Genomic DNA, 19177 nt, shown 5'->3' with positions numbered 1-19177 from the left:
TCTTCTTAAGGTAGTATATATTTGACATAACAGCAACCTCTTTTTTGGAGAATCCCTATTTTAAATGCTCTATAGCTTTGTGTGGCTAGACTACCATAGTGAAAAGCATAGCTCTACGTAAATGGGAAGATTTGAAGCCAGACACATGACATTTCTAAAAGAGATGGTTAAAGAATAATGAAGAAACAGAGCAAACTTGATCTAAGATAGAGAATAAGGAAGAGAAAATATCTGTAAATGAAAGATAACTGTGGGGGTTTTTTCTACATTCAATGTGCATTTTATCATTCCCCTGTCAAACAGAATCTTGATTCATGATCTACAAGAAGAGATTGAGAAACAGTTTGATGTTAAAGAAGATATCCCAGGCAGGCACAGCTATGCAAAATATAATAACTGGGACAAGGTACAGTATAAAGTACCTGTACTTCAAAAAAACTATAACCCTTAACATTTGTTCTCATTTAGTTTTTTTTTTAATTCTAATTCCTCAAAATTGGTTTTGTTCTTAAGATTGTTGCTTGGACTGAAAAAATGGTTCATAAGCATCCTGATATGGTCTCTCGTATTAAAATTGGAACCACTGTTGAAGATAATCCACTATATGTTCTCAAGGTAAAACTAACTCAAGAACTACTGACTCTTATTATTGTTGAAAAATATGAATTTAAAAGCTAATTTGTCACACAACTAATGAATTCTGAGATGAAAAAAAATTTTTTGAAGAACATATAACCTCTAAATACCCATTCAAAAATAGAAGTGACAGGTAGTTTTAGGTGGGACACAAAGGGCAAACTCAGACAAATATCTTATCCCAAATCTTCATTATAAGAGTTTATGATATCTCTGGTACATAACACAGTTTTCCATCCATTAAAATTCAGTAAAGCTGATGACTAAATGTCATGAAGAAAAGAGAAATTTAAGTATCACAGAATCATAGGATCCTGGAACAGTACATGAGGCATTTCAACCCCATGTTGACAGGGAATTTCCTTCTACAATGGAGCTGACAATTACCGTTGAGCTGCTGCTGGATTTTTCTACATCCCAAGCCAATGTTCCCTGAAGCATGCCCTTAATAACTGGGAAGTCCTTCCTTACCCTGAATTCCCATCCAGTCATTCTCTCCAACTACCCAAAACAAATCTAAATTCTCTTCAAAATGACAGCCCTTCAAATATCCAGCCACTGTTCCTCCTCCCCACTGCAAACACAACTACAAAATCTTTTCCAATTGAAGCTAAACATCCCATTTATGAACCCAGAAAAACAAAACGAAATGGCAGAAACAGAAACAACATATAATCTATTTCTCAGACCAAAAGGTGTTAACAATAAAATAATAAAAACAAAATACTTTGATTTTTTTAAAAATCCTAAAAGCAACTCTGACACCAGGAAAATTTTTTGAAAAATAGACTATGTAACAGGTTATGAATTATGTATGGACATTTAAGGATATGTGCCATGGTCCTCCCTGAAAACAGTATATACATACTTAGTTATTCAACAGAAGACAGGGGAAAGAATTGCTTTGAGCATAGGAATGAGTTATTGGACAACAAAGGATCAATGTGTGAGCTCATGCAAAATAATATCTCAAGTTCATTTTTAAATAGGTTGGGAAAGGGGATGAAAGAAGAAAGGCTATTTTTATGGATTGTGGCATTCATGCACGAGAATGGATCTCCCCAGCATTTTGCCAGTGGTTTGTCTATCAGGTAAGTGAATCGGAACGCGCATACAATTCTCCTTTGATTGTCAAATCTCCAGCACTTCACTGAGTGGCAACACCCCTTTCCAAACGAATGCAGTTCCACTTAACTAGAAGGGCCCACATTTGGTGCTGTCAAGAAATAAATGCTCTGGATTTTACTCATCTTTGGGGTTTTTATAAAATTGACACCTTCCTTCAAACGGATTGAATTCCAGCTGACAGTTTTTAAAACTAAATGAATTGGGGGGGGGTTGATATGGTTTATCCTACAGTGAAATATGGATAATCATATCACAACCTATGGTCTTGGCCTTTCTTCAGTGAGCTCAAAGCACAGACCTCTAGATATTTAATTGGCCAATCATGCACTTGGAATTTTCATACTTAATTTCCTTTCCAAGTGAAAAATAACTCACATTTTTTTAAAGATAAATCCAGCTTATGAGTTGTTATTCCTCTCATTCTAGTCTATTCTGGCCCCTACCATCTTTTAACTTTCTCTTTTACACCAGCTTTTGCATACAACATGACAATGGCTTTCTGGGCATGGATACTTCCACTAGGAATGAATCTGCCAGAACTGATTTATCCCTGCAGTTGTTTCATCTCTTCCAGCAGATAGCCAAGAGCTCCCCTTACTTGACCTTTAAAGGAATATACATGTGACAGGGCTACGAGAAATCCCCTGGCTCTGGAACAGATGTACCTGGAAGAGATTTTTCAGGAATGAGAAAGATTTTAGGTAGCCATAGGAAGTATAGATAATTATAGAAATTTGGGATGGGAAATCTGGTGGGAAAAAAAGGAGTTGACTGGACAATCTAAATGCTTGAGGTTTTTTATTAAATGAAATGCTTGAGTTTTTTATTAATGGAATATTTTTTCTTTAATCCTATTTATAATTAATTTATGAATCCTCTCCAAAATTCACATATTTCTATGCTTACAAACTCATTCTATATTTACCTAAAGGATGTGAGGGAAAGAATCCATTTAAAACAAGGTATGCTGCTAATATTTCACTTGGTCTCTGTTCTTCCTGTAAAACATACCTTGCATGCTATAAGGCGGTATGCTACAGCCTTGACAATTAAGTGACCCTTTAAAGAATATTCAGTTCAATTAATTTCACCAGTCTGAATAAGTGATTTTTATATGGGTCACTTATTTTTATGCTACTTAGGGGAAATATGTTTAAAATCATGTGACGTTGGGCAAATGACAAAAGGAGTGGTAGTTATTACTATTATACCCACAGCTCTCCACATAGTGATAAACTTTACACCAATAGCTAAATTTTTTCCTACTCCTACAGGCAACCAAAACCTATGGAAAAAATAAAATTATGACCAAACTCCTGGACCGAATGAATTTTTATGTTCTTCCTGTATTCAATGTTGATGGATATATTTGGTCATGGACACAGGTAATGGTCTATGGTCTCGTCTGCATTTGAATGATTATAGTATTTACTGACTTTAATATACATTGACTGCTATGCATTAAGTTTAAGGTTTGAGTAACCAGTTAATTCTACCTCAAACATATTTTTAAGAATTTCAATTTCAGGCTAAGGCAAGCATGATTTCCTGGTTGCATAGGTGTCTTTGAAAAAATATAAAATTTTCGCTACTGAAGCTAGTAATGAAAAAAAATGAAATAAAGCAATAATTATAAAAGAAATGTATGTTATATGATATGGCAAAAGCACATTCTACCTAAAAATATGTCAGTTACAGACATTATGAACACTGTTCTCAAGGCAAAAGGCACTGTATTCCAATCTATCTGAAACAGAATTTGATGTGAAATAAATGTATCAAAAATAAATAAATCTTTTATTTATTTATAAAATAATAAATAAATTTATTTATTTATTAAATAAAAGATGTCTATCTGTCCTTTAACAGGATTCTTTATTTACCCACTGTTGCAAAATAAGATTAATACTGAACTTTCAGACAGATACTACCACATTCAGTTCTTTTCTGAAAATTATGTTCTAATAGTGACAATTATGTTCTAATAGTCACAAGCCTATTTTATATCTAAAATCTATAAATGGGGGATCCCTGGGTGGCGCAGCAGTTTGGCGCCTGCCTTTGGCCCAGGGCGATCCGGGAGACCCTGGATCGAATCCCACGTCAGGCTCCCAGTGCATGGAGCCTGCTTCTCCCTCTGCCTGTGTCTCTGCTTCTGTGTGTGTGTGTGTGTGACTATCATAAATAAATAAAAATTTAAAAAATCTCTCTCTGTGTGTGTGACTATCATAAATAAATAAAAATTTAAAAAATAAAATAAAATCTATAAATGGTGAAAGATACAATAAAGTTATAATTTAAATTACAGGTAATTTCAGAACATTGCTGATCATTTTCTAGTACCGAGAACTAATCAACAGTTTTTAAAGCTACCTAAATTATTTTATCAAGGTCTTAGAATATTAATGTAAAAAAACAACATTTCTGAAAATATTGCAAGTTATAGGAAAACAGTATATTTTTTTCTTTATTGAAAGGAACCTCAAGTTAACTAGGTAGATTTCAAATAAAGCTATAGACACCCTCAGAGAGGATCTGAAATGATCAAACTGAAAAATGCAAACTGATCTGATGTAAACACTTCTATCATTCAAAATCCCGCAGAACCGCATGTGGAGAAAAAATCGTTCCAAGAACCAAAACTCCAAATGCATTGGCACTGACCTCAACAGGAACTTTAATGCTTCGTGGAACTGTGAGTAGTAGACTTGATCTCAAAGAAAACAGCTATAAAAGAGCATTCAGATACCAAATTCAGTTAAACCACTACTTATTTCAGTAAAAATATCTCCTGAGTATTAAATTTTCTAATCTAAATAATAAAAGATAATCATCCCTACCTTAGAAATACTATGAATGTTTTGTTATATGGGAGGAAGTGGGAGGGTGGGATTATTTATCAAACCATCTCTTACTTAATACATCTAGCTTGCTAAAAATCAGGCATAATCCAGATGTACAAAAATTCAGATAATCTGAAAAGAGGTCTCAGGTCCCTCCTCTTCCTAGTCTGATAAAAGCTGAGAAATATCAGTGGTTAAAACCAGCATACAGATAGTTCTTCAGATGTTTAGTGAAAAGAAACAGCTGGGGCAAAGAAAGTGAAAAGGTTTAATGGAAATAAAATGATAAGCAGAGGCCGGCTACATCAGATGACACTCTAGTTGCTACACAAATGTGACTTCATCATTGCATATATTCAAGGAGTCAATTCATACATTTTTTTCTTTACCTAAATTGGTTGAAAATACCCTCAATTTTTAATTTTATTCTACCAGTAAATATGATAATAACAGCTATCGCTAAGGAAAAGCTGCCTGCTGAAATGGGTTGAAGAAACTCAGACTCAAAATAGGTAATTCATACCAGTCCCCAGCAAGTTAGACTGAGGTTGAAATGAAACTGGGGTCTATCCGGCTCCAGGCTCTGGGATTCTTCTGGTATATTATTCCTATAACCCTGGGAAACAGAGGCAAAACAAATAAGGTTAAGAATATTCCAGTGGGCTGGGTCTGTCACACACTGAGTTGTGTGTACAAAGTTGGTCTGCAATGACTAGGACACCAGAGACATTGAGGCAGCCCTGTAAGCCTGGGAGATGAAAATATGTAAAACATTTTGTGAGCCCACATCAGAAGAGACAGGTGTTTTTCTGATGGGGAACAGATTGTGATCTCATCCACCCATGTCCACTGCAGCTTTTCAGAACACCAAGAATCCATGTGCAAATATATATCGGGGCCCAAAACCAGAGTCTGAGAAAGAGACCAAAGCTGTCACTGACTTCATACGAAGCCATCTGAAATCAATCAAGGCCTATATCACCTTCCACTCTTATTCCCAGATGCTATTGTTTCCCTATGGATATACATCAAAACTGCCATCTAACCATGAGGACCTGGTAAGTAGAAAAAAAACTATGGTTATACACTGACAGACACCACCGTTGACTTTTATGAACAACTGCATTATGTTGAAAGAGTTTCACATTTTAATACCAAGGGAAAGAATAAAATTTACCTTAGAGTTAAAATCATTAATTCCTAGATTATTTTTTCATGTGATAAAAAAAATATAGATAAATCTTTCAATGTGATTCTACGATAAAGCCAATAGGGAAAATTATCTAAGCCATCCAGAGTAGAATTCCATTACTATACAGATCGTTAAATTAAACATTTACCATAGCCATACTGTAAAACCACATGCAGCAAAAGTCTAACAGAACAGCAAAGATATCTACTTCTGTCCCTAAAACACCATATTCATGAAAATTCATTGTATTTTTATCCTCCTAATCAACTTGGAAATAATATTCTTTTATATCTAAAGAAAGAACGTTATGAATGTTTGTGAAGCTTCCTCACTAAGAATACACTGTCTTTCAAGAACAAAGGTCCACTATGCATCCTTTTCATTTGTATGAAAACTAATTTGATCATATATGGTTTAAAACAAACAAACAAACAAAACTTCTGCATATGGGTTCCAGTACATCACAAGCACCAGCAATGTGAATATCCATAAAAGGGATATTTTTAATTGCTGTAAAACAAAAGAAATAAAGCAGATAAAGTTCAGTGTCGTAGATCCCATGTGGGGCTGATAAATATAATGCATTCAGTAAAAGCTATGGTTCCAATACTGCCTCATATTTTTAAAAATAATTTTCTTAAAAAGAAGTCACAATTGTCATTTTGACTTCCGTCCATTGTATTCCACACAACAGCATTCAATTTCAGTTGCAGCAGAGATTTACCAGTCATTAAAACCATCTTTATATATACAACAAAGAAAATATACAAGCAATATGTGGCCCATACTCATTTATTTAGCCAATATAGTTGAGAATCTGAACCCATGAGTTTGATTAGTTCATGAAAAGCTATAGCAGTGTAATTTCAGTCTGCCCTTAGGAAAATGGTATTATGGATTAAAAATACAAATATATGCAACAAACCATTTTGAGTAAAGAGTTTTTACACAGCAACTAAATTAAGAAAAAACTTATCTTTTGGTCATACACATTACACATACAAACTAAAAATAAATCTTCATTGAGGGTACAAATATGTTAGTTACTATATTCTATTAAAATTCATTCCAATAATCATTCTCCTAGCATGAAAAACTAATGTGTATTAAAGGTCATGAAATGCATTCACCCTAGAAGAGAAACTTTAATTTAACAACTATTTTAAAGAAGAGTCAACCACATTTCTTCCTTCAACATGCTAAAATCCAATGTGGAAAAAGTCCTTTTGGCAGTGTGGCACCCATAAAAACAAAGGAAGTAGGAACATGGGAGAAACTGACTTTGGAAGAGACAAATATCTACAACCAAAAAGTATCTGAAAGGGAGTACAAAGAATGTGTTTTTTACAAGAAACGACAAAAGGAAGAAAGCAGGGAAAGGGAGGAGAAGAAGGAGTGAGAGAGGGTGAAACAAGAGAGAGAGAAGAAAGAGTAGAAATCCAAAATGAGATATGGCATTACTGTTTATAACTGATTTCACATTTAGAAGTCTTCACAATGATAATATATCTTACCAAAAATAAATTTCTCATTTAACCACGGATTTTATTTTGATCTTCAATTGCCAAATAACCAGTAAAATTTACTTTTTTAAAATCCCCAACAAATTAATAGCACTTACATGGTTTCTTATCAATCCAATTCTAACTTTCCTTTTTCTCCAGGACAAAGTTGCAAAGATCGGCACAGATGTTCTAGCAACTCGATATGAAACCCGCTACATCTATGGCCCAATAGCATCAACTTTCTGTAAGTTTTTCCTATTACTTATTGTTATTTTCCCTAATTCTTTTTATAAATATTAAAGGAAATTTTAGAATTTGTAAGTTAGGATTAGAACATCTAGAATTGCTCATTATACTTCAATTTTAACAGGTGATTCTGAATTACATGTGAATCCAGGGGATACATTTTGCCCTTTGTGGGGGATAAGATTTTTCTGAAAAGCAAATTACATTGAACTTTTACAAGGTTACAAGGTCAATAGAAATTGTTAAATCAATATGAAGTTATGGTTTAATTTATCCACCTTCCTGTTCCCCAACAACAACATTTATCCTCACAGGAACTGAAGAGAATTAGTTGGGGCAAACTCAACAGTTTTGTTGTTATTGTTGCTGTTTAATTGGGCTCTCCTTTTTTGGCCTTGACCCTATGCAAGCACAGTCTTCCCTAGCTCCTGTAGGAAAATAAGCAGGGCAAATTTTCAGTCACTTTGATCAGGTGAAACTAAATTCTTGTCCTTCTCACCAGCCCCTTCCTAGTGTGTTAAACTGAGATTTATGTGGCAGATTAAGAAAGAGGTATAAAGAAAGGTTCTAGTTCTGTTGCTTTTGTTTTAGTGTCTAAGCACCTCTTACTCTTCGCTATTTTCAGACTTTGTGTGTTTTTTTAATTAATGACAGATTTCTGACAAGTCAGTCACTGTGGCTGGCCCTTGATTTAACAATCTCAATTAATTGTCACAACATCCTATGAGGTAGGCTATCCTTGTAACTGGCTAAACTGGGATTTAGTCCCAAGTTTCAACAAAACCAAAACCCATGATCTTGACCACGGTGCATGATGGTTTCTCATTTGGTTTCTGTAGCTAACATAACCAGGTATTTCTATTTTTAAGCAATGAAAAGAAATCCATTCATTTTCACCAAAGACCATTAACTCAGATCATGGGAAGTAAAATTGTTTTTTCTCTTATGGCAAGATCCCACTGATCTTAGTTTGGAAATATTCAGTAGAAAAATGCCTTGTCTCCAAATAATTTCTCAGCTTCAATCCTCAGAACTGAAGAATAGAAAATTCCCAATGAACTGCTTATGAAACATTAACTTCTTAGCAAAACTTAATTCCTTAAAAGGAAGGATTACACTTCAGGTCTCTTATCAGACCACATAATATCTAGCACAGTGCAGGGCATGGAACAACAGCAAAATTAATACCCATGAACTTGCTCAATTAAAAAAACACCCTGACTGATCCAAAAAGAGTGAACGTGGATTGAAACCACAAGACTAGACTCAATTTAGCCGCATCACTCTCTAGAGCCATGACATCCAATATTTTTAGCATGAAGACTGCTATTTAACCTTTAAACATTTCATGAACAACCCACCACCAAATACCTATACTTATTTCCATTATGCTTTTTAAATTTGTGGACTGAAAAAAAGAAATATATATACACACATACATATGTGAATCCATGGATTCCTTGCAATAATTCTAGCTGGCCACACCTTATAAACTACTTCCCTAACCCAAGATACAAGTATAAACCTGGAACTAACATCTATACCCTAGGTAATTGCTAATTGTTATAGAAATTTAAAATGCCAGAATCATCACATACAACTTCTAGAGTCAACTTACTGGAAGCTCCTTTGGTGGAATTAGAAAAATGGCCAAAAAAACAAATAAGTCCCATTCCTAAAGAACATTAATCAGCAATTACCTATCAACCAGTAGTTGCTAAAAGGCTGAAGAAAAAGTGACACAATCACTAACATCCAAATAGATCTCTCGCTGCAACACAACCATGCTAGACATTCATTACACATACAAGTGGATGGGAATAAGATTTCAAAGATGATATACTCAGTTATGTAAGTGGACCAAAAGTGAGCAAAGTTAAGAACAAGAGGACAGACTAGAACACCAGTTTAAAATGGCAGCCTTCTTAATGGATACTGAGAAATTGCAGGACCAGACAAACTAGATATTCTTGGCAGCAAAGAACGAAGTGGTCCAAATAGGAGCACACTTTGCAAAAGGCAACTAGAACACCAAAGGATTTCTACTATCACACTTTCCACATATATATATATGCTATGTATATTTACATATATATGCAAATTATGAGCATACTAAAGCTATGCATGGCATTGTATCACAGTCATTTAAGAGTAAGAATTTATGGAATGCCTCCCTCATAGTCCAGAATTTTGGAGTTTTGAGAGATAGGTTAGAAGAATTAAGACATAATAACCGCTCTCAAGAGGTAGATTCTAATTGGGAGAAACAGATAGCCAAAAATACCATGGCTCCAAGCCATCATGTATCACTTTCAAAATGAGAAGATAGGGGGAAGAGGAATTATTACTCTTCTGTACAACTGTGTAGCAGTATTTTAAATTTACGTTTTTTTAATTATATTAAAAGATTTTTTTTTAAATGCAGATTTAAAAAGAATTGCCTCTTCCATACAGGGCTGCAGCAGCTTGATAGATGTTTAAAATTTTTTAGGAGTGACTGCTTTAATAAAGCATCTGACTGAATGTTAATCAAACATTCATGAGAAGCAGGGGGTAGCAACATGTTGTTGACTTGGTAAGAACAGGAAAGAAGAGCACTCCACAATTAAAGTTTAGTTATTCCAGTACCCTGGTTGTCACTTAACAAGTCCCAGGACGTGGGAAAAGCATCTATATAGCATTTGCTGGTGGTTTTCCCTCTTTGATTTGATGGAGACCAAAGAAAAAGGACCGAGGGAACATTTTTAAACCCCAAATTATGGAGAGACCTCTGACCTCCAGAAAAAATAAGTTTGCAATTTGAACCTAAGAAACAAATATAGCAAATAAATTAAAATAATAAAATCTGAAATCAGGAGGAAATCTAGGAGATTATCTAATTCAAGGTTTTCAAGCCTGACTTCCCATCGGAATCATCTGAGCATTTAAAACATGTGGCTGAATAGGCCCCACCCCCTCCCCCAGAAATTCTGATTTCATTAGTTTGTGGTGGGGGCCAGTCACTTGCATTTTTTTAAACTACCCAAAGTGAAACTAGGTTTGAGAACCACTGGTCTAAGCATAAACCCTCATTTATAGACTATAAAAATAAGACAGAAAGAGGGATGCCTGGGTGGCTCAGTGGTTGAATGCCTCCCTTCGGCCCAGGGCAGGATACTGGAGTCCCGGGATCCAGGCCCACATCGGGCTCCCTGAATGGAGCCTGCTTCTCCCTCTGCCTGTGTCTCTGCCTCTCTCTCTGTGTCTCTAATGAACAAATAAATAAAATTTTTTAAGAAAAAAATAAGATACAGAACAATTTTATCAATTTGGAGAAATATAGGAACAAAGATTAGCATTCCAGACCAGAGTCAAATGGTATATATACTACCTACTTTGCCACAAAGCAACAATGTTTAGATGGCACAAAAACTGATGTAAAAAAAAAAAAAAAAACTGATGTAAAAGATTGTGATGTTTACATTTGTATATTGGTGACCTATCCAATTCTTTATCATCTTAGAAATAACTGAACATAGTACTTAGTAAGAATAGTTCACTGAATTGATAGAAACGTATAGCTTGCATCATTAACATCATCTATCTGTGAATCACATCATAAATTAAAAAGTTAATTTCAAAGTGTCTTTCTTTTGCCTTCCTCACACACCAAATTGTTAGATCTGCTCCAACCCAGTCTCTCAACCCAGTACTGTTTTCCACACTCTGTACCACTCTACAGTGTGAAAAAGAGAAAATCAAGTTCTCAAATTTGTAGCTCACAACACCCAATCTCTATCTACTAAGATATTCAAGCTAAGGTTATATTAAGGGGCAACAAGAATGCAAAGTTTATGCCCACATTCCTCTAGCTTAGCTCTTGCTTCAATTAGAACTTTCACTTAGTATTGACACAAAAGTGCAGGTTATTATGTTTAATGTAGGTCAATAATACTTTCTTCAAAAACACATGTTAAGCCACCAGCATTGTTATGTAGATTCCTGTGGGCTGAAACCAGATTCCTAGCTTGGTTCAGCTTTATTCTGACTTGTTTTTTTTTTTTTTAAGATTTTATTTATTCATTCATGAGAGACAGAGAGAGAGAGAGAGAGAGAGAGGCAGAGACACAGGCAGAGGGAGAAGAAGGCTCCATGCAGGGAGCCTGATGCGGGACTCGATCCCAGGACTCCAGGATCACACCGTGGGCTGAAGGCAGGCACTAAACCACTGAGCCACCCAGGGATCCCCTATTCTGACTTGCTTTGATGGTATTACAGTAAGTTCTGTATATCTAATATGCCTTGAAAGGCATAGAATTTTTTTAATGACGTTAAAAAATGTTGTTAACAACAAAAAAATTATCTTGTAGAACTCAAAGAAGAGTTTTCACTGGGAGGACTATAGATTGACATATAGTAGATAGGACAATATAATGGTTAATAGCACAAACTCTGAGGACTTGCAGCTTGGGTTTGATTCCTGACACAACCGTGTACTAGTGTCTTTGAGCAAATTGTTCAATCTCTTCTAAATTTCCTCTTCTGTAAAGCAGTTGGCGCGTAAATCCTAAAGTTGTGATAGAAATTTATGAAATGAGTTACATATATAAAGCAATAAAGGGTACCTGATATTTAGCAAGTGGTTATTATATTTTATAAATATATATACATATTTTGGTAAATATAGAGGTAGATAAATAAAAGGCTAAATATCGTGTTCAATAGATTAAGTTCTATAAAAATGTATTCTTACAAGTAGAAAGCTTTCATTGTTGCATTTATTTTATGCCTTATGTGGTTTTTGTTTGCAAATTTAACGTTTTGAAGATACAAAAAGTAGTATCATAAAAGAAAATGTGTTACACTCAATAACATCACACAATTATGAAGAATCACAAATTATATACATTCTCAATAACCACTATTAATCTTGAGAAATTTCACATAAAATAAATCTGTCAAAGTGAAATAGCCATACTCTTTAACACTTAAATCACTATTCCCTATTTGCAGTTCCCCATTTAACTGCAAACAGGGAACTAGTACAGCTAGAAATTGGCCTACTTTATTAAAATGCCTAGCACACTCTAAATCACCATACAAGATACAATTCCTACTCAACCTACCTCTATTGCTATCAAATTTAACGTGCCATTTTCTAATGAACTTAAATCTAACTCTAGCTAAAAATGAGAGACTTCTTGATCACTAAAGCCAATAGTTATTTCAGTTCACAAACTCCCTACAACACTGGACCCTGTTGATATCCCTTCTTCTTGCCATTCCTTTGCCTTCTTTACAATGGATTGCCTCCTCCTCCTTCTTTCTACTCTGTCTCCGCTGACTGCCTCTAAAAGTAGACATTTTCAAGAAAACAGGTACACTATGCACGTACTACACTGGGTTCTCTCTTCAATTCTCTCCTCCTCTTTCTGCTTCTTCCTCATGAGGGAAGTGCTCTCTATCCTACAGGCTAGAATCCTCATTTACCACCTAGAGGCACCAGGTGGCCAAGCTAAGGGGATCACCTTTCACCCATGTAGTAGTTATCTGCTGCCATCAATGGGAAACCAGCAGCAGCACCAGGGGAACCAACCAGACCAAAATAGCAATGCAAAGATTCTAAAAACCATATTGTCACTGTAACCACAAGTTACAAAAGAAGACCAGGGCCTGCATGCTAAGTCTAAAGAGGGTAAATGATCGCTAAAATAGATTTCAGATAAGATTTAAGATTTAACATAATAGTCAGAATGTCCAGGATACAAGGAAAAAAATCACTTGTCACAGCAAAAATGAGGAAAAATCACATCATGAATGAGAAAAAACAATCAACAGATGTCAACACTGAGATGACTTACATGTTGGAATCATCTAAGAAGAATTTCAAAGTCACCATCATAAAAATGCTTCAACAAGCAATTAGATAGCCTTGAAACAAATGAAAATACAGAAAATCTCACCCCCAAAATGCAAGATATGAAAAGGAACCAAATGGAAATCACCGCACTGGAAAATAACTTAAATTCTTACAAACTAACTGAAAGGGTTCAATAGCATAATGAATATGACAGAGAGAAGAATCAATGAACTTGGAGACAGAATAAGAATTCAGCCAGTCTGAATAGATATAACAAATTGAAAAAAAGATGAGCAAAGCTTCAGGGAGCTGAGATGCAGTAACAAAAGACAATATTCATATTATCAAAGTCTCAGAAGAACAGAAGTAAAGTGAGAATGGAAAAAATTATGAAAAAATAAAGACTGAAATTTATTAAATTTCCTAAAAACATAAACCAACATACCAAAAAGCTGAGTGAATGCCAAACAAATAAACTCAAAGAAACTCACATTGAGTACATCATAATTAAAATTCTGAAAACTAAAGACAAAGAAAAAACTCTTGAAAGCAACTAGACAGAAACAATATAGAGGGGAAAGCAATTCAAATGACAGAAGATTTCTCGTTGAAACCATGGAAAGCTAAAACAAGATGACAATATTTTTCAAGTGTTATAAGTAAAGAACTACCAACCCTAAATTCTATATTCAATAAAAAATATCCTTCAGAAGTAAAAAGGAAATAAAGACATTCTCAAAGAAAGGAAAACTAAGAGAATTCATCACCCAAAGACCCACCCTTTAAAAATGGCTAAAGGAGGCTGTCCAAATAAGAACGAAATATAAGAGGAGAAGCCTTAAAACTAGAGAAAGGAAGCAAGAACAAAAGATTAGATAAAGAATGAGTCAGTGAATGAAAGACTATCTTTCTCTTCATGATAGTGGAATCACAAAATATAACTCCATTTGACGTGGTGCTCTATGCATGTACAAAAGTACTCAAGATGGTTATATTTAAAAAAAGGAAGATGAAAAGAACCTAAATGCAAGTAAGATTTCTACATGTCACTTGATATGGCAAAACACTGATATTAGCAGATGATGGTAAATTATATGTGTATGTTCTAAGACCTAGAGTAATGACTAAGAAAAAAACTATACAAAGTGATATATCCAAAAATGTTATTATAAGTAAATAGAATAGAAATAGAATAAAAATAGAATCCTTAAAATGTTCATTTAAGAAAAAGTAAATTAAAGAAAAACAGAGGAATGAAAAACAAGGGAACAAATAAAAATCAAACAATAAGATGGCAGATTTAAGTCATAACAATAATTTACCTAAAGATATTAAATAAAAACAAATTGACAGGGTGGATTTAAAAACTACAATTGAACAATATGCTATCTACAATAAACTCACTTTAAATATAACATAGAAACTGAGAGGCTAGAAGGATATATATATATATCTCATGCAAATGTTAATCAAAGGAGAAGTGGCCATATTAAATATCAGATAAAGTAAATTCAGACCAAAGAAATTTCCTAGAAACAAAGAGGGACATTAATGAAGACAAAAGGATCGATCCACTAAAAAAAAATAATGATCCTGAATGTGTGCAAGCTGATTTCACCTATCATGTTTCTGCCAATACCTTTAAAATTCATTTTCACAAGCTCCTTCCTAAATGTGGCTGATGCTAAACATTATTTTGTCTTCTCTCCTTTATCCTTTCTTTTCCCCCATCACTATCTGAGTTCCTATTTCTATTAATAATTTGTAGATTGTTTTCAGCCATGCAGACTGAAATCTCGATCATTTTTGTCAGATTCTGTGACTCTTCGTTTCCAGTGTTTCTGACGTAAAGCCCTCAATGCTATCCCTAATGTGGTGACTACATAAGTTCAGGTTTTCATTTCACAATACCTCCTGACTGGTCTCTACTCTTTCCAGCCCAGGTTAACCATCCTCAGTGCAACACTAAAATAACTACTATTGCCTCCCCCAAAAAAAACACCATGTCCTAATGTATCAGGTTTTCTGAGCTTTGCCCACAAACTCTCACTACTCCATTGGTTCCAGTCCAGCTGGATCTCATTGGTCCCTAAAACGGCCTCCATGCTTTTCCATCTTTGCAGCTCACTGACCAGAATGCCCTTCTTCCATTTCCATCTGGAAAAATACCTTTCAAGGCTCTCCATCAAGAAGGTGGTATTTAGTAGGCATTGGACATTGTACCTTCCTTATGGTACTTACATATTATTCCCTGTCTCTACTGATTTGCATCTTTGACTTCTCTCCCCTAAACAGTAAGTTTGCAAAGACACCAATATCATCTTTGTCTTTGCACCCTGCACAGATGTCCTCCATAGTGCCAAGTAAAGTGCACTGTGAATATTAAAACTTTAATCAATATTTGAATAGTTTAAGATCTAATCCTCTTTCTACCGAAATATTTCTTCTCTCTTTCATCGCCTTTAGCTTTGAATTTTCATCATCCAAACCTAAAATATTAATATTAGTTAAACTCATTACTTGTCCTAGAACATAAATAATTTTATGCACAAGAAAGCAGTTTTCTTATTATGCAAAACAAAATATACATAAATGCATTTGTAGTATATATATATATATATATATATATGCACTTGTACAAACCTCACATGTACACAGCTTATAGATATCTCTTTAGATTTTCAAATAATAATATTCTTAGTAAAATCTCATAAAAACTGACATTGAGGGCAGCCCAGGTGGCTCCGCGGTTTAGCGCTGCCTTCAGCCCGGGGACTGATCCTGGGGATCCAGGATCGAGTCCCACATCGGGCTCCCTACATGGAGCCTGCTTATCCCTCTGCCTGTGTCTCTGCCTCTTTGTGTGTGTGTATGTGTGTGTGTGACTTATGAATAAAGAAATAAAATCTTAAAAAAAAAACCTGACATTGAAAAGTTGGATAAAGAGATTAAATACATCCTTAAAAATAATTGATTTAAGCTTTCTTGGTCTTTTAACTATAAAAATAGTTAATCCAAGCAACATGAATAGAAAGAGACCTGAACTATTTTAAAAAATCTACTTTTGCCTAGCTTGTGTGAATGATTTTTTGTTGAGTTTTCAGTGCCCAGAGACCCTCCTCAGTTGGTTTCTACAGCTGCTTGCACTTGCCTAGACCACCTCCATCTGCAATACTATATGCCCAATACTATATGCAATACTATAAACTCAATTTAGAGTACTGACCCAAGCAAAATGTTATTTTGAAAATGCAGCACAGGGCAGCCTGGGTGGCTTAGCAGTTTAGTGCTGCATTCAGCCCAGGGCCTGATCCTGGAGACCCAGGATCGAGTCCCATGCCAGGCTCCCTACATGGAGCGTGCTTCTCCCTCTGCCTGTGTCTCTGCCTCTGTGTGTGTGTGTGTGTGTGGGTGGGTGTGGGTGTGGGTGTTTCATTAATAAATAAATAAAATCTTAAAAAAGAAAATGCAGCACATATTTAAAATCTGTGGTGGATCCCAAAACCATGATTATGTTTTACTCTACACTCTATACTATGTAGACCACTATTGCCATTCATTACTGCAATTAACTGTACACATAATTATTTTTTACTGCTAATTTTACACCAGTGAATTTCTATTTCAAGAAAAACATTAGCATTTGTTTCTAATTAAATATTTATTGCTTATGTTTTACAGACCCGACATCAGGTTCTTCTTTAGACTGGGCTTACAACGTGGGCATCAAACACACATTTGCCTTTGAACTCCGAGATAAAGGCAAATACGGTTTTCTCCTTCCAGAATCTCTGATAAAGTCAACCTGTAAAGAAACCTTGCTAGCTGTTAAATTTATTGCCAAATATATTCTCAAGCATACTTCCTAAAGAAGTGGACTCAGTTAGGAATAAGTCAAATAACCCTTCTTTGTGCCTTTTATCAGAAAGTCAATCTTCAATTATCCCTAGATATAGCTTCCACATTACCTGAAGTGATCCCTCTCTTGCTCACTTAAGTCCTTTGTTTTTATTTACTTTTAATAGCACCTTAACAAATAGCTTTAAGTTTTCAACTACCTTTCTTTGCTCCAAATAAAGTTTGAACCCAGTAAAAAGTATTGAGTGTTTTGAAACATGATATACGGTGAGTCACAGAAAAGAAATGAGAATTTCAGTTTCTCCAGAATCAGGTTTTCCATGTGGCTTCATCATTTCATGTACTAATATAATAAAATAAACTATTCCAAATGCATTTTCTATTTTTTGATAAATTATACTCTTTACATTTCTCTACTAGCATTAATAATCAATATTAATGTCTCATGAAGTCTGTTAATAAGAAATAATATCTTCAATTCAAATACATATTTTGCTTGCATATATATTTCTTTTTAATAGTAGACATTGCTTATATCTTCACAATAGCAAAAGGATGTACTAGCAGGAAATAAAGTGTTCATACAGTGCTTCAAACAACCAATCCAGTTCTCATCAACATAATGTATATTAAGTTCAAAATTGTTTAATTTAGCCTGCCATATTACAAGGAAACCACCTGCCAAAACATCTCTTGGTAGTTACAGACACAGCCTAAACAGTCTGGTCAGCTGTGAGCTCTGCTCTCAAAATGAATGGGGGAAAAAAACTAGAAATGTGGTACAAGTGTAAGAGAGAAAGTCACGTTGATAAAAAAGCAATTAGAGTAACTTATACTTTTATACTGTTTATAATCCTATTGTTTAAGATAGAGTTATAAAATACCTCCCCCTCCCCACCCCACCCCACCGCCTCCAGCACTACGATTTTTCAATGCCTCATCATCTGAACAACAGCAGTGTCTACATTCTAGAAATTCAAAACACTGACACCTGGCTTGAATTTGAGGGACAAGTAAAGAGTTCCTTGACTTCCTACAAACTGACTTCTCATATCACTCTGGACAAAATTTTTGAAGATCCTCAAAGATCCTAAGAAACCAGGTAAACGAGTAAGCTGAAACATTCCTCATTAATCCATAAAAGAAAGAATGCCATCAAATCTACAAAGTGATGGTATTTCTGATAGTTACAAGGTAGGTAAATGCTTCCCATGAAAAATTGTCTAGAGGAAACCAATATAAACTAACAAAAATGCTTTATAGGTAGAGGAGGGAAAGGTGACAAGAGTCAAGAAAGTAAAAGGCAGAACAGTGGTTATGAGATTACACTGCCTCTTATTAAAAATCAGTATCAAGCCTAAATATTTAGCATTCAAAACTGGCTCAGAAAATGGAAATGTAAATTCATTCCATCAAATAAACCATATGGCAAGTATTCACTCACTCACTCTTACTCAACTGAGAAAGAACTGAAAGAAATTTTAGCCTTAAAATTTACATAAATATTTCTTTTTTTTTTTACATAAATATTTCTAATTCCAGTGGGTCTTTAGGTGGAAGCGGTAAGAAAGATAATCCCAATTGTTGACTATCTCCTGTGTTCATCCATTATGCAGATTATAAAAGACGCAGAAGTTTCACATACCATTTTATTTGAGTTTTATGTAGTTTAATATTTCTTTTCTCGATCGGACAAAAATTGAGTGGCTAAATATAAAAAATCCTAATAAGATTGTTCTTTATCATAATTGAATAGCTTTTGCATGACATTTCAGAGTATTTGCTTTTTTGATTTCATATGAATTGCAGAAATGAATATATGAAGAAACATATATTAAAATTTTATTTTTTATTTATTTTTTTAAAGATTTTATTTATTTATTCATGAGAGATGCAGAGAGAGAGAGAGAGAGAGAGGCAGAGACACAGG

At 34.6% G+C, this 19177-nt stretch overlaps 1 protein-coding gene across 1 annotated transcript in view; it reads left to right on the top strand.

The window, feature by feature from the left end:
* CPA3 (carboxypeptidase A3) overlaps positions 1–17622 on the top strand; it is a 29121-nt gene extending 11499 nt beyond the window's left edge. The window contains exons 4-11 of the mRNA XM_072793649.1: positions 304–406; positions 514–615; positions 1626–1727; positions 3039–3149; positions 4369–4459; positions 5463–5665; positions 7464–7548; positions 17071–17622. Coding sequence (XP_072649750.1) covers positions 304–406; positions 514–615; positions 1626–1727; positions 3039–3149; positions 4369–4459; positions 5463–5665; positions 7464–7548; positions 17071–17258 — 985 coding nt within the window. The 3' untranslated portion in view covers positions 17259–17622. The remainder of the gene's footprint in view (positions 1–303; positions 407–513; positions 616–1625; positions 1728–3038; positions 3150–4368; positions 4460–5462; positions 5666–7463; positions 7549–17070) is intronic.
* Positions 17623–19177: the final 1555 nt, after the last annotated feature.

Source organism: Canis lupus, chromosome 22 (genome assembly GCF_048164855.1).
Source record: "Canis lupus baileyi chromosome 22, mCanLup2.hap1, whole genome shotgun sequence".
Lineage (NCBI taxonomy): Eukaryota > Metazoa > Chordata > Mammalia > Carnivora > Canidae > Canis > Canis lupus.
The sequence above is the reverse complement of the archived record's forward strand: the minus strand, read 5'-3'. Positions and strand labels throughout refer to the sequence as shown.